This window comes from Mastomys coucha, unplaced genomic scaffold (assembly GCF_008632895.1).
Source record: "Mastomys coucha isolate ucsf_1 unplaced genomic scaffold, UCSF_Mcou_1 pScaffold22, whole genome shotgun sequence".
In the NCBI taxonomy this organism is placed as follows: domain Eukaryota; kingdom Metazoa; phylum Chordata; class Mammalia; order Rodentia; family Muridae; genus Mastomys; species Mastomys coucha.
This window is the reverse complement of record NW_022196905.1, coordinates 638399-655695: the sequence shown is the minus strand read 5'-3', so window position 1 is coordinate 655695 and position 17297 is coordinate 638399. Positions and strand designations below refer to the sequence as shown.

Here is a 17297-nt window from a genome sequence, read left to right as displayed (position 1 = left end):
TGGGGCGCATGGGGAACACCTAAGCAGTTAAAGACAGATAATGGCCCAGCATATACTGCATCTTCCTTCATGTCCTTTTGTAAACAAATGCATATTGATTTAATCCATGGATTACCCTACAATCCACAGGGGCAAGGAATAGTGGAAAGAGCTCATAGGACCTTAAAAGAATGCTTATTAAAACAAAAAGGGGGAATAGGCTATGGCCTAACCCTGAGAGAAAAGATATCTATTGCTCTCCTTACTCTTAATTTTTTTCAATTGGATAATGAAGGAAAATCGGCCGCAGAATGGCATGTATCGATGTGGGCAAGAGGATCTGTTTGTGTGTTTCCGCAGGACTGCCGAGATCCCATTTGGATTCCTGAACAGCTTACGAGGAAAAGCTCCCCACCTCAAGATAAAGTGGTTGATGCTATTGCTGATGCACTTGCCGATTCTTGTGCAAGCTGAGCCATGATGGGGAATTCTATCAGTATTCCCAAAGCCTCTGCCTTTGAGATATTCAGCTCAAGTGTTTCCTCGATTTTTTAATACCAATAGTAGTTTGCAGATGCCCTATTTACCATTTGATAGGGAAAGTAGTCCTGTTGAAGGTAATTTTAGTGTATATTTAGAAGGTAGTTTATGCTTTCAGCTTGTTAAGAAAATTAGTAGTAAAGGTAAGTGTGTGATGATGTATAATCAAACCGCAGCATGGTTTGAACCCCTTTATAATTTTAATCATGAAGCCCCCGCTAATAGAACTTGTCTAGACAATTGTCGATGTATCTTACAGGGAATTGGTCTAGAGAAATGGATCAACTGTTGCAGGATCTTCACATAGCAATAGTCCACGTGAATTCCACCAGAGTTGACCTGTTCCTTGCTAGTGGATTGACATCCTGGATCTCTCATGCTATGAATCATCTGAAAGAGTGGGTGGGTATTGGAACCATGAGTGCTTTACTGGTCCTTGTCAGTATATTGGCGTTGTGGTGCATCTGTAGTATGCAGGTCCGGCAGCAATGACAAGTTGCCTTGGTTGTGTAAGCATTTGCAGCCCTGGAGGCAGGACAATCTCCACAGGCTTGGTTAACTATTCTGAATGAATAGTGTATGTTCTTCTTCACACTCAGGATGTGAGGATAAGCACTGCACTAGAGATCAGCTTCTAGCAGTCTCTTGGAGAGCAGGTCTGACTGCATGTGGGTTGATGCCCCAGGTCCCACTTCCAGGAAAAAGGCATAGGACGGGCATGACACCAACTTGGCTGGCCACCAGGTTGTAAGGCCATTGCAATGCCCTTTTCATGGTTACTGGAGATCAGACCTCTACTCTTGCCTGTTGTGTTTAAAACAAAAAGGGGGAAGTGTGGAGAGCTGCAGCTGCCACCCTAAATATGGCGCCTGGCCTCCGGCCAGGGCAAAGAGCATCACAATAAACAAGTCCTTATTTGGAGAAGTTGAGTGCCTCCAGTTTGTGATGCAAGCTGGCATGATTTCCCACAGCCTATTATGCTTCACCGCGTAGCTGATGCTGATTAGGACCAGGGAAAGTATTTAACCCGCCAGTTCTGGGGACTGAAGAGAGGAATGAATGAATGATTCTGTAGTACAAGGTTCCTGAATAAACTGCTTGGAGAAGAGTTTGTGGTCACCTCCTTATTTCTGCTGGTCGGTGAGGTGGCGACAAGGCTCTGGTAGAGCCTTTCAGGAGATATGCATATCAGGTTCCTGTTAGCAAGCACTTCTTGGCATCAGCAATGACTGAGTTTGGTGGCTGCATATGGGATGAATCCCCAGGTGGGGGAGTCTCTGGATGGCCTTTCTTTCAGTCTCTGCTCCATTCTTTGGAGCAATTCTGGGTTTAAATTTTGAGAAGGGTGGGTGGCCCCATCCCTCAACTGGGGGCCATGCCTAACCTCTGGATACAGTCTCTACAGGTTCTCTCTCCCCTTTGTTGGGTATTTCAGCTAATGTCACCCCTTTTGGCATCTGGGAATTTCTGTTGGCTACCCCCAGGTCCCCATCCCCAACTGCTACACACCTCTGTTCAATTTCCCGACCCTCTGTACATCTCCCCCATCTCCTCCAACACCTGATCCTGCCCCTGCCTTTTCCTCTCCCCCTCCTTTCTTCCTCCCAAGTCCCTCCCACCCTCTACCTCCCGTGATTATTTTTCCCTCCTTCTAAGCAGTACTGAAGCATCTACACTTTGGTCTTCCTTCTTCTTGAGCTTCATATGGTCTGTAAGTTGTTCATATGGTTTGTAGTATCCACATATCAGTGAGTACATACCACGTGTTTTCTTTTGTGACTATGATACCTGACTCAGGATGATATTTTCTAGTTCCATCCATTAGCCTGTGAATTTCATGAAGTCATTGTTTTTAACTGTTTTAAATGGCTGAGTAGTACTTCATTGTGTAAATGTACAACATTTTCTGTATCCATTTCTCTGTTGAGGGACATCTGGGTTGTTTCCAGCTTCTGGCTATTATAAATCAGGCTGCTATGAACATAGTGGAGCATGTGTTCTTGTTATATGTTGGAGCATCTTTTGGGTATATGCCCAGGAGTGGTATAGCTGGGTCCTCAGGTCCAATTTTCTGAGGGACAACCAGACTGATTTCCAGAGTGATTGTACCAGCTTGCAATCCCACCAGCAATGTGGGAGTGTTCCTCTTTCTCCACATCCTCACCAGCATCTGCTGTCACCTGAGTTTTTGGTCTTAGCTATTCTGACTGGTGTGAGGTAGAATTTCAGGGGAAAGACTGAATTTTAAGAGACTTTGTATTTTAAAAGAGATTGGTTACTTTAAAGAGACTGAAATTTCATAAAGACGGTGGTATTTTAATTTTATGAGCTGGGCGGTGGTGGGGTGCACAGCTTTAATCCCAGCACTTGGGAGGCAGAGGCAGGCAGATTTCTGAGTTCGAGGCCAGCCTGGTCTACAGAGTGAGTTCCAGGACAGCCAGGGCTATACAGAGAAACTCTGCCTCAAAAAAACCAAAAAAAAAAAAAAGTTACTTGTTTTTAATGTGAGATCTTGAGGATGAATGAGAAAGGAAGGGTTGCTGCTTAATAGTGTTGTTTTATTTAGGGTTCACCATGAAGAGATACCATGACAAAGGGAACTCTTAAAAGGAAAGTATTTAATTAGGGCTGACTTACACTTTCAGAGGATTGGTCCATTATCACTGTGGAAGGAAGCGTGGCAGCATGCAGGCAGACATGGAGGAGCTGAGTGTTCTATATTTTAATCCAAATACCACAGAAGGAGACTGTGTGCCATACTGAACACAGCTTGAGCATATATGAGACCTCAAAGACTCACATCCACAGCGACAGTTCCTCCAAAAAGGCCATACCTGCTCTAACAAGGCATAGCTCCTAATGTCACTCCCTATGGGACAACCATTCAAATATAAGAGTTTATGGGGGCCATATCTATTCAAACCACAATAGTGATGTGTTTTTGTTTTAAGCTGATAAGGGGTCAGTTGTACTATCTAGTTTTGTGTCAACATTACACAAGTTAGAGTCATCAGAGAGAAAGGAGCCTCAGTTGAGGAAATATTTCTGAGATTCAGTTGTAAAACATTTTCTTTCTTTCTTTTTTTAAAATATTTATTTATTTACTTTATGTATATGAGTACACAACGTAGCTGTACAGATAGTTGTGAGCCTTCATCTGGTTGTTGGGAATTGACTTTTTTAGGACCTCTGCTCGCTCCAGTGGGCCTCGTTTGGCCTTGCTCGGTCCCACTCGCTCAGTCTCTGCTTGCTCTGGACCAAAGATTTATTTATTATTAAGTACACTGTAGCTGTCTTCAGACATACCAGAAGAGGACATCAGATCTCATTATGGGTGGTTGTAAGCCACCATGTGGTTGCTGGGAATTGAACTCAGGACCTTTGGAAGAGCAGTTGGTGCTCTTACCCGCTGAGCCATCTTGCCAGTCGAACATTTTCTTAATTAGTGACTAACGAGGGAGGGCCCAGCCCATGGTGGGTGGTACTGTTGGAATAATATAATATTAATAAATCCCAGCATCAGGTTTCACTACTTGCATCAAAGGTTTATGTTCCTGAATGAAAGACATACACAGAGCCTTTATATTTTGATATGCTTTAAGCAGCACAATAGCTAGACCACTGTCTAACCTCCATGTGGGTAACCTACCTGCTGCCAATAATTCTGAATTATTATTACTAAGCTCTATACTCTATGAAGGCTGCTCTGGGCCCAGAGGGTTGCCCAACTGGGCCGTGCTCTGGGGCCTCATTCTCGCAGCCTTTTCACATGGTGGGAATGCCTCTCTGTCCTGCACTCTTCTCAGGCATGGTATCTCTCTTCTCCTCTACACTCTTCCAGCTTGGTGGATCTCTCTCTTCCTCCTCTTTCCCAGTCCTAAGTCCAGGAAATTCCCAAACCCAACCTCTGTCTTTCCCAGCTATTGGCTGTTGGCTTTTTATTTACCAATCAGAACCAATTGGAATTGTTTCCAGAAGCTATGTACAGACACTCATGTAAGATTTGGGGACCCAAATTAACATTAGAAAACAAGCATTATCAGGCCAAACCCACTACATGGTGCCATCTCTGGGATGGCGTTCCTGGGTTCTGTAAGAAAGCAGGCTGAGGAAGCCGTGTGAAGCAAGCCACTAAGCAGCATCCCTCCATGGCCTGTGCTTCGTCACTCTTACCTCCAGATCCTGCTTTGAGTTCCTATGCTGACTTCTTTCAGTGGAGAACAGCAATGTGGAAGTGTAAGCCAAAGAAATCTCCTCCATAATTTGCTTTTTGATCACAGTGTTTTGTAGCAACAGTGGAAACCCTAACTAAGACACAGTGGCTCAGCAGTTAAAAGCACTTGTTATTTTTCAGAGGATTTGGGTTCAATTCCTACCACCCACACGACCGCTCATAAAACCATTCATAACTCCGGTTCTGGGGGATTTGATGAGCTCTTCTGACTTCTACAGGCATCAAGCAGGCACATGTTAAACATGCATACAAGCAAAACATTCACACACATAAGATAAAATCTAAAATAAAAAAATGTAAAAATGTGTATGTAGGTGTTTTGCTTGCATGTATGTATACAGCATACATGAAGTACCTCACAGAAGCCAAAGGATTTCCTGACTGGCATTATGAACAGTTGTGAGCCATCATGTGGATGCTGCAAATGGAGCCTGTGCCCTCTGTAGAGCAGCCAACGCTCTCTGCTGCTTAGCTCTCTCTCTAGCTCCTACTTTGTTATTTCTAGTATCTCCGTTTGGAGCTATGATTCTGCTTTATCTGAGAAAGGGTGTCATTATATAGCCAAGGTTGGCATTGAACTTGCCATCCTCCTATTCCTGTACTGGTATCACAGGTATCAGAGACTGAAAAGGGCAGTCCAGGGCAGTATACAGGTTTCTATTCAGTTTTGAGACAGTTTGTTCTTGAGTTAGAGATAGTCTACAAGCCCAGTGGTGTCTAGAAGTGCAGATACAGCCACAACCGTTCACAGGAAACTCACACGCAGTCTTCTGAAGAGCAGTTGTTCTTCCTGACGCTGTGATTTGGAGGGTTCGGCCTATGCTAGATCGCTGGAAGTGAAGTTCCTAAGTCAGTGTGGTTCTCAACCACTGACTCACCAGAGAACTTATTAATATTTGCCTTTATTAACTTAGTGTGTATGTGTATTTAAAACACCGAGAACTAGTTGGTATCAAAATCAGATCAAATCAGTTGGTACCAAAAACTGAATCAAAGTTCATTGGAAACACAGGTTCTTAAACTCTGTTCAAACCAATCCAGTTTGGTAAGTATGGAATGGCAAGCACCCAATTTAACAGAAACTGTACTTGGAGAAAGTCTTCTCAAAGCACATCAGGTATGTTGTAGCTGAATCATCCTGCTATCTTAATTCAGCTGTTTATCAAGTCAGAAGCTAAATATTTAGACCACATGAGTCTTCATGGACTAGGTAGGAAAACATAATCTAGAAAGGATATGGGCATGTCTAGACCAGCCCTCCTCCTCAGAGAACACAATCTAAGGGATATGGGCATGTCTAGACCAGCCGTCCTCCTCAGAGAAGTTGGAGATGAACTGGATACACAAGGATGACTTTTAAGCCCCTCCCTCACCTCTGTATATATTTGGTTATATTCTTCTAACCAAAGCTCTTAAGACCTCGGGGGCTTTTCAAGTGACAGAATGGCTTTTTGTTGTTCAGTTGAGACCATTGGAGTACATACTTTCTCATGATTGTATGTCAGAGGCAGATGAACACGCTTATCTTCCTACATGTCAGAATTAATTGTATAGCAATAAATTCACAAGTACTTTGGTTTCCAGGTATGCAGATGACAGGCTGATGGGGCTGTCACTCTTGGGGCTATTAAAGGTGTCCTCCTCTAAATGGGTCCAAATTAGGTTGCCACACCTCTTCCTCAGTTTAGGAAGTTCAGTAAGTTCTTGCTGAATTTCTTGATACAATTTTAACATACATAGTTGTGTGATATTAATTTGATAAATTATAGTCTTTACTTTATCAGTTGTGCCTTGTCAGTGGTGCCAGATGGGTTGTGTTGTTTGCAAGGTACAGAGTCACCCTCTATCTTTGTTCCTACTCAAATGCTATTTGTAAAATGGAGTCTTTCAGAGTGAGGCAAAGCCTGAAAAACCAAGAGTAACTTAGAATATAGCTTACTTTCAGCATCTATGTCGAAAAATCACAACCCCTAGACAGTCTCCAATTGTGGCCATTCACCAGAAAGACTAAATGACTGCATGGCTGGAACTTCAATCCCATCCAGTGACCATTGTGTGTGTGTATATTAGGGATGGGTGGGTTTCAAGCTCCATATAAACTTTTGAATTCTTGAGATCTGAAGCGTGTCCATATTACTAGACTGAGGAAGTATAGGGTGTAGAAACTGAACTCTTCCAACATTCTTGTCATATTTACCTCTTTCATTTGACTGTATCAGTGCTTGTCTCCTTTATAACTTTTATAAGCTAAGTATTTACCAGAGTTCTGTGAGCCATTCTAGCAAACTTTTGAGACCAAGTAGTAGGTCTGGAGACTCTGATTTGATAGCTGTCTGGCTGAAGGTATTAGGATCCAGGGACTTGAAAGATGGCTTGGTGTTTAAAAACACTTGCTCCTCTTGCATAGGACCTGAGTTTAGTTCCCAGGACCCACTTTAGGTAGCTCCCAACTACCTGTAACTGTATGTGGTGTACATATAGGCAAATAGGCATGCATATATATATGTGTATATATATATATATATAATTAGAACTTGGTACTTGTAATACTTGTAACTGACATCTGATGTGGGGTAGCCTTGTAAAGTTGAATCCTTTTACCTGTAACATATGATGCTAAGTCCAAGTAGGTAAACATGAGAAAAAAAATCAATTATAGGATACCCAAAGGTGCTGACTGTGGTTGGTGTAGAATAAAACAGTTCACATACTTTTGGTTATGTAGGGCATTTTATGCTATATAGGAATAATTGATTTCTCACCCTCAATCTCATTCATAATAACCTAGTGTTATTATAGTATAGACCTAGGTTTGAACTTAAAATCCCTGCTTTTTCTATGGATTGCTTCTTACTAAAATCTCTAAACAACTTAAGTTGGTCCTTACCTGGAACTTAATATGTAGATCAGGCTGGCCTCAAACTCACAGTAACCCTATTTGCCTCTGCTTTCTCAAGTGCTATGATAAAAGGTATGCCCAGATTGTATTATTATTATTACTTTTAGAAAGTATCTCATCTCATTCACTCTTTCTAGGGTAGCCTAGAATTCACAGTATATGGCAGATCAGACTGGTCTCAAACTCATGGCAATACTTCTCTGTTTTCCAAGTTCTACTATGTTCACCTATTTACTTTTTTCTTTTATTTCTTGTGCTGTGCTGGAAATGGAATCCAGGATCCTGTGTATGCTAAGCAGTCCACCAATGAGCTGCATCTCCAGCCTCCAGGCATAAATTCTTTTTCCTCCTAGACTATCTGTTCTCAACCTTACTGCTGTGATCCCTAAATACAGTTCCTCATGTTGTGGTGACCCTCAACCATAAAACTTTTTGTTGGTACTTCATAACTGTAGTTTTGATACTGTTATGAATCATAATGTAAATATGTTTTCTGATGGTCTTAGGTGACACCCCTCCTCCATGAAAAGGCCATTTGACACACAAAGTGGTCATTACCCACAGGTTGTGAACCACTGTCCTAGATTGAATGGATTTAGGGTCTTACATACAGAAGGCAAATGCTTTACCACTAAACTCCCCACCCCAGCTATAAAGGCATTTAATTAATTAATTAAATCAACTGTAGGATACCCAAAGGTGCTGAATGTGGTTGGTGTAGAATAAAAAAATTCACATATTAATAATTAATTAATTAATTAATTAATTTCTAAGACAAGGTCTCCTGCAGCCTTGGCTGGCTTCAAACTCACTATGTAGATTTTTGAACTTCTGATTTTTCTAGTCTCTACTTCCCAAGTGCTGGGATTACAAGTATATGCCATTAGGCCTGGCCACAAACCCTTTCTTAACATAGCTTTTATCAAGAAATATTGGTTTTCAGGAGTATTTGGCCCACCTTTTATTTGACTGTTTAAAATAGGCTTTCGCTTTGTAGCCCTGGTTGATGCAGAACTGGCTAGCCTTTGTGTAGAACAGGCTATCTTTGAACTTTCTGATCCCCCTGTGTCTGTCTACTTAGTGCTGGGAACAAAAGCATGAACCCCATTACCCAACTCTTTATTTTTGTTGCCGGAGACTGAACTGAGGGCCTCAAATAAGCTCTGCCTTTGAGGTATCCCCTCTCTCCCTATGGCCACTTTTTTGTCCTTGTTCAGATACATAGGTATAAAATATATGCAAAAAGGTAAAGGAGAACAAAGTAACTGAATAATATGCCACTAATTACATGAAAAGACTGCTTATTAACATTTTATTCTCTTTAAAATAAATATTGTGCCATAAAGCTGTCCAGAACTAAGACTTATAACATATAGCAGGCAGGTATGAGAGACAGCACAGTGAATTTTAGAATGAACCATTCTAATTTAGAGATGAGCCACTAACTGTCTGCACTGTAATAAACTTACTCATGGTAAGAATCATAAAAGGTCAAGAAAAGGAGCAACCTGTCATAAAGAAGAGTTTACTGAGTGACCTCGGGGTTGTCTGTGAGGCTCTCCTCTATTTCCACTTCTAGTTTAGTGCTTGACAGAGAGCAGCTGCCACAGAAACATTTGCTGAAAGAATTTCAGGCATTAGAATTTTATACATTTTATGTGGTCCCTCATTTACACAATCTCCTAGCAACTTCTTTCTTCATTATCTTTACTTCATTAGCTTGCCATATATGCTGTAATTTATTCAGTAAGTATATTATTTAAAATACTTTAACAAGAACAAGGATCATGACATTTGATAGGCAGGACTAAACTGCTTGGATCAGATTTGTTTGAAATTATATTACCCAAGCAAAGCCAAGCACAATCAGTTCATACAAGACCAAAATGAATGAAATGAGACACGGGTCTGCCTTACAAGTTTATCTGTAATCTCTTATATACACATGAATTTCACAGTGTGGTTGCCAGTCCTTTTTTTTGTGATATTATAGACAAGGTCCAATGGCGAGACTCTACAATGAGATGTGGTCAGGAGGAAGTGATGATTTTCAATCATCTTTCTTTCCTTCGACTTTAATATCCTTTAATTGGGGAGAGAAAGAAGTCCATTTTCATCAGCTGTATCTAGAATTTTACAGATTACTGGAGATTCAACCTGAAGAACAATAATATTAGAAAGTTGGTAAGGTGGACATTTCCTCAGTATCTTCTCAAAGAATATATTTGCTAAATATGTAAGGTCCTGATTTGGATAAACCACCCAACATTTTCCCTACAAATTAGGCTCTTTTCTCCCTCCTCTCCCCAGCACCCTTCCATTTTTTTCTTTTGAGATTGTGTCATGCTATGTATCTATCCCTGGCTAGCCTTGAACTTTTCTTTCGTCAATCCTAAGTGTTGGTTTACAGACAAGTTTCATGATACTTAGCATAAATAGTAAAGTTTTCGGAAAAACAAGTTTAGTCACCCATACAAAAGTATCACAGGTGAAAATATTTTTATCTCTCAGTAAATACGGCACAGGAGACAGAAAGAACAAGAATATAGGAGGAGTTTACAGCCAGAGTTACATCACTAAAACAGTAAAACATTATGGCAAAACTATCAGCTCTACTTATAAGGCAAAGTAAACACTAACTTACAAAGGTGAATCATTTGTCATAATAATTGTGAAAAAACAAACAACAAAAGAAAAAACCAAACATATATCAGGGAAAACGGTAGAGAACATGTGAGAGAATTTAAAGTAGAGGAAAGGAAATAATAAAAATCCAATGGAAATATTAAGAGATGAAAAGTGTATCACAGATGAACTCACCAATGGACTGGGCATGGCAAATGAAGTAATTAGTGAAGCTGGTGAAGGTTAGTAGAAATGACTTGCCTTTAAACATGGGATGGGATTGGGCCGGGCAGTGGTGGTGCATGCCTTTAATCCCAGCACTTGGGAGGCAGAGGCAGATGGATTTCTGAGTTTGAGGCCAGCCTGGTCTACAGAGTGAGTTCCAGAACAGCCAGAGAAACCCTGTCTCGAAAAATCTAAAAAAAAAAAAAAAAACCCAAAAAAACAAAAAACAAAAACAAAAACAAAAACCCAACCAACCAATCAACTAACCAAAATAGACCATGGGATGGGGCAGGGGTGGGGTTGAAATAAAAGGAATTTTTTGTGATTTTGAGAGCATTTCACATATATATGTTTAAGTAGTTTCAGAAACAGGGAAAAATGAGTAGAGCAAAAGAAATCTTTGAGAATGGGCTGGTGAGATGGCTCACTGTGTAAGAGCACTGACTGCTCTTCTGAAGGTCCTGAGTTCAAATCCCAGCAACCACATGGTGACTCACAACCATCTGTAATGAGATCTGTCGTTCTCTTCTGGTGCGTCTGAAGGCAGCTACAGTGTACTTACATATAATAATAAATACTCTTTAAAAAAAAAGAAATCTTTGAGAAGATAATGGCAAAAATTTTTTCTAAAATTTGTATGAATCCATAAGTCCCAGAAGCTATGCCTAGTTCATAGAGGATAAAAACAGAAAAAGGAACACTTAAAACAAATCAAAGTCAGTATTATAGAGTCTCTAGAAGAAAATGTTAATAGGGTGTGTCCATGACTGAGGCAACAAAAAGTTCTTGGAACACAAAATACAGTAACCATAAAAGAAAAAAGAAAAAAGAAAGTCAATATATAATAGAATATACTTTTATCAGAAGACAATGAACAAGAAGAAGTCAGAATATAAAAAAGGTGTATCTACAATACAAAGAGTTTATATCCAGTATATTTCTGACCTTCTAGAATCAAGCAATCAGAAGATAAGTACCAACAGCAAAAAATACTCGGGTAAGAGACTGACACAAATTCTATTCTTTAACCAGTAGTCAGGCTACCTCGAGCCTCTCAAATTATGCCTTGGGCCATGTCTCTGGCCTGACTAGTCCACTTATACCAAGAGAGAGAAGCTCCAGACTCAATATCTGATAACTCTGGCTTGCTTTAGTAAGAAGCCTAGATCCAGCCTGTTTTTTGTGATTTTCTATTTATTAAATCTTCTCATGCGGCCTAGTGGCTATTGATTCTGAGCTCCTGACTCTTCAGTATTCAGAGCTGAGCCTTACCTGTTTCTTATTTTATCTATCAATCTATCCATCCATCCATCCATACGGAATTTTATACATGTATACGATGTATTTCAATCCCTGTAACTCTTGGTACTAATGAAAACAGTACTGAATAAAGTCTTCCTAACCATTTGAAGAAGTAACAGGATAACTTTTTGTTTAGTAAAGGCTGGTTAGATGTAAAGTTTCTCAAACATAAATGAATACCAAAATGACATGAAAAGGTATTCAGTATCATTAACTGTATGAGGAATGCAAACAGAACTCACTAAAATGACTAACAAGAAAGACTGGAAAAAAAAAGCTAGTGAGGAGACAGAGTAAGTGTACCCTCATGTATTGCTGGTAGGAGATTAAATAACAGTAGCATTTTGGTGGGTCATTTAGTAGAAGGTAATTTTACTCATGCCTTAGAAATTCTACACACAGCTATGTAACCATAATGAATGAAAACATAGAGGCCTTACTTATCATAACCAAAAAGTGAAAAATGAATTAAATGTCCATTTGCAGAAGAGTATACTTATACAAAAGGATAGGATGTGGCAATGCAAAGAAAATGAAGTACTGATATATTCAACATTACTGAGTATGAGAAACCAGACACACAATGGAACTCCATTAATGTGGCATTCCAAATGAAGCAAACCTAATCTATTGTATGAGAAACTAAAAAGAGGTATCTTTGGATACATACCTGATCAGGGATATGAGAGACTTTCTGTTGTGGCAAACCTTATTTTGGGTGATATTTACAATGCTATTTAAAATTGTTAAATAATCGAACTCAGCATTTAAGATCTATGCTTTGAGACAGGATGTCATATATGCCAAGCTGGCTTTGATCTTGAACAACTTATTCTTCTGCCTCTACCTCTTAAGCACTGGAATTACAGGTGCATCCCCATACCTGGTTGGTTTTATGTAGTGCTAAGAATTAAACCCAGGGCTTCATGCATGCTAGGCATAAAGAATGCCCTTTGTAAATTTAACACAAAAAATTCAAATACATCCAACATTTAATTCTTTCCACTTGGTGGTGTTGGGATTGAATCTAGGACCTCCCCCACACACAAGGTAAGTATTGTGCCACTTAGCCCCCAAATGATTATCTTAATTTTACTTACCCCAAGAATATACTGGCAGGAGTGAGGCTCTAGCATATACACAGTAACAGCATGAGGAGAATCTGATTCTTTACACCTAAAATACAGAGTACTTTAAAGTACTGCCTATGGCATAAAAAACAGGTATTTTTGTTATCCTATTAATCTATAAAAACTTTAAGTGGACCCAGCATAATTTAACTTAAATTTAATAATTTAATAACTTAGTTATTTTAATTTAAAATACAATTTAATAATGTATTTAGTTATTATATCTTATGTAAAACTTTTGTCAATAAAAGGTAAGGAAACGAGGAGGGTCAACTTACTTTAGTTTTACAGTCACTTGTCTGGGTTTGTCGGTGATATCACAAATATCCCCATTTCCATAAAAGTGTGACACCATCCTGAATTGGAGAAACATACAAGCCTTATTACAGTCTGATTAATTAGAATAGCTGTAATGGATAGGTGAGAAGGTTACATCACAGAGTCAGAGTCTATAAGGAAAATACAAATTGGAGAAATTTTGTACTATCTTTCTTAATGGTGTCCATATTACATATAGGTCAGATTCAAAGTTTTTTGAGCTTGGTATGGTAACTCAAATACTTCTAATAGCAGCCCTTGGGAGGATAAAGATGCAGGATTTCTGTGAACTTGAGGCCTATCCCAGCAACCAACCAACCAAAACAAAGTTATAGCAGTTACTGTTTTAAAGGTCCCCCTGCCCAGCTAGCTCACTGTTTGGTGAAACAATTCTTCCTTTCTGTTTTCCATCAAGCTGACCCCATTAAACGCTCTTCTGTGTGTGGTACAAAAAACAACACAAAAACAGACAAACAAAAAAATCAAGGCTCTGCCAAAATATAACTCTCAGAGTGAAGGATATCTAAAGAAAAGTTTTATGTTTTCTAGTCACACTCTGCTATGCTTCAATGTTAAGCACATGATGCCATAAACACTATTTTTGCAGGAAACATCAACCTAAAATAATTTGTCTGGCACATTGAACATTTAAATATTTCTATTTTTATTTTCCTAACTTAGACTTTGGTCAGCCTGAAAAGACAGTATATTTTTTAAAAATAATTTCTCAATACTTTCTGTCCCAGGAAGAAACAAAAATTATTATTTGAGAAGGAGCAAGAATTAATCTTTTAAATACACTGGATATGAGATTAAGAAAAGCTAAAGCAGTTATTCTTGAGAAGTAAGATTACCTTACTTCTGGTACAATAAAATATACCCATATAGCACAAAAGATAAGTGAGCCCTACCTAACTAAAATTAAGTTAACAAGAGGAAATGACAAAGTATATTTAATAAGTTAAAAACTTACAAACACAAATGTTAGCCCCAGTTCTAACCAAATCAAACTGTTAGAAGTAGGGAGTTAGCTCAGTGTTAGAACACTTAACTAGCATGGATGAAGGGTTAAATCTCCCTCATTGTACAAAGGAATAAAACTGAGATTGCTCAGTGGCTAGAAGCATTCACTGCTCTCTCAGAAGACCTGGGTTCAATTTCCAGTATCCATGTGGCAGCTTACAACTGTCTGTAATTCCACTTCCAAGGAATCCAACACCCTCTATTAGCGCGCGCGCACACACACACACACACACACACATTCAGGCAAACACTCAAACACACACAATAAAAATAAATAAATCTTAAAGAGAAAAACAGAACAACAAAGCCAAACAAAAGAATCGAGTCATTGTCATGAACATCACTGCCAGTCTAAGATCACCATCACTATTAAAGGCAGCAGCAGGTAGTTTACTGCATGTTATGGATAGGCTAGGTTATTTTATTTAAACGTCCTCATTACCTTATAAGAATATACTAGTAGATACATGAGGCTTACAGATCATTTTATTTTTCTAAGGTACTACTACAGGAGAGCCAGTCAGCTATTAAACCTAGGCAGCCTATCTCTATGACTTATTTTTTTAAGACAAGGTTTCTCTATCTAGCCCTGGTTTATATTGAAGACATGCATTATCATGTGCAGTTGATAACTATGTTCTTGACACTGGGTTGTTTCTTTCTGCAAAGGAAAGGAATCTAAAGGCTGTTCTCTAAATAGCACTGACCTAAATTTAACTTTTTTTTTTTTTTGTAAAGACAGGGTCTCTTTACCTGGAACTCAGTAGACCAGGCTGGCCTCAAACTCAGAAATCTGACTGCTCTGCCTCCCAAATGCTGGAATTAAAGGCATGCAGCATCATGTCCTACTCTGCATAGTTAAAATTTTAATCTGTCAATATTTTGAGTTTTTCAAGCCCAAGTGGATTAAATACCTTCACATAAAACCAGATACACTGAACCTGATACAAGAGAAAATGGGGAATAGCCTTGAATGCATCAGTACAGGAGACAACTTCCTGAATAAAACACTAATAGCACAGGCACTAAGGTCAATAATTAATAAATGGGATCTCATGAAAATGAAAAGCTTCTGTAAGGCAAAAAAAATACTGTCAATAGGACAGTATAGAATAGGAGCCTATAGAATGGGAAAAGATTTTCACCAACTTTACATCTGACAGTTAATTTATATCCAAATATATATAAAGAACTCAAGAAATTAGACACCATCAAACCGAATAATCCATTTAAAAATGGGGTACAGATCAAAGCAGAGAATTCTCAACAGAAGCACTTAAAGAAATATTCAAGGGGAAACCAGGAAAGGGGAGAACATTTGAGATGTAAATAAAGAAAATATCTAATAAAAAAAGGTAAAATTGAGCTCTGTGAAGGACAGAATGAAAAGATGGTCTGTTAAAAAAAAGAAAAAAGAAATATTCAAAAAAAAACAAAAACAAAAACAAAAAAACAAACAAAAAAAGAAATATTCAACATCCTTAGCCATCCCAGAGATTCTATCTTATACCTGTCAGAATGGTTATAATTAAAAACACTTGTGACAGCACATGCTGGCAAGGGGAACACTTCTCCACTACTGGTGGGATTGCAAACTTGTACAGCCACTATAGAAATCAATATGGCCACTTCTCAGAAAATTGGGAATGTATCTACCTCAAGATCCAGCTATACATACCACTCCTGGGCATATACCCGAAAGACACTCTATCCTACCACAAAGACACGTGTTCAACTATTTCATAGCAGCTTCATTCATAATAGCCAGAAACTGGAAATAACCCAGATGTCTCTCAACCAAAGAATGGATAAAGAAAATATGCTATATTTTCACAATGGAATATTACTAACCTTTTAAAAACAGTGATATCTGTAAATACATAAAATATCCACTAAAAAAGAAACAATGACATCTGAAATTTGCAGACAAATAGTTGGAACTAGAAAAGATCATCTTGAGTGAGGTAACCCAGAAAGACAGACATGGTATGTATTCACTTATAAATGGATATTAATTGTAGAGGATAATTGTGCTACAATCCACAGACCCAGAGGGGCTAAGTAACAAGGAGGGATCAAGATAGGAGATCCATGGGTGTCCCTGGGAACAGGATAGATGTTGCAAGTGGTCTGAGGGTAGGAACAGGAGGGATCAGGTAGGGAGAGGATAGGAGATAGTACTGGGAGAGACAACTGGAATTGGGAAGCAGTTTGGGAGCAAGGTAGAAACCTAATGCAATGAAAACTTCTAGGAATCTATTAGGGTGACCCTATCTAAGACTTCTAGTAATGGCAGATAGGAAGCCTGAACTAGCCATATCCTTTAATCAGACAAGGCTTCTTTCTAGTGGTGGGACTGGGATACCAATGGTGGAACTGGGATACCAACACAGGCACAAAAACTTTGATCTACAAATTGTTCTGGTAGGTTCTGGCACAGGTCTTATGGGAGTGGCTAGCCAATGAGTGGTCCAGCTTGAGATCCATGCCAGGAGATGGAGCCTATCCCCGATACTGCCTAGACGACTTAGAGACCCAGGATAGAACCAAACAAGACTGGCAGAAAAAAGTCAGTGAAATGATGCTATACTCATAGACTGATGGCTAGTCCAATTGTCAGAGAAACTTACCCAGCAATTGATGGGAGAGATACAGAGACCCACACCCAAACATTAGGAAGAGCTCAGGGAATCCTGAGGAAACAAGAAAACCTACAGAATCAACAAATCCCATCTCAGGGCCTGAGAATGAACCTACAATCAGGGAGCATGCTTCGGTCTAACCTAGGCCCTCTGCATATATGTTAGAGTTGTATACCTTGTTTTTTTGTGAGACTCCTAAAAGGGGGAATGGGATCTGTTTCTGATGCATATGCCTACTTTTGGGACCCTTGTCCTCCTACTAGGTTGCCTCATCTGGCCTTAATATAAGGGGAGGTGCCTAGTTTTACTGCAACTTGATATGCCATGTTTGGTTGGTATCCCTGATAGGAGGTTCTGGTGGGGTAGAGAGTTGGGGGGGG

The 17297-nt window shown here is 39.3% G+C and overlaps 1 protein-coding gene across 1 annotated transcript in view; it reads right to left on the bottom strand.

Annotated features, from left to right (window-relative positions):
- Positions 1-8950: 8950 nt before the first annotated feature.
- Positions 8951-17297, bottom strand: part of Erlec1 (endoplasmic reticulum lectin 1) — a 32896-nt gene continuing 24549 nt past the window's right edge. The window contains exons 12-14 of the mRNA XM_031341993.1: positions 13213-13290; positions 12905-12980; positions 8951-9809 (exon numbers count right to left, since the gene is read on the bottom strand). Of these exons, the coding sequence (XP_031197853.1) occupies positions 9738-9809; positions 12905-12980; positions 13213-13290 (226 nt within the window). The 3' untranslated portion in view covers positions 8951-9737. The remainder of the gene's footprint in view (positions 9810-12904; positions 12981-13212; positions 13291-17297) is intronic.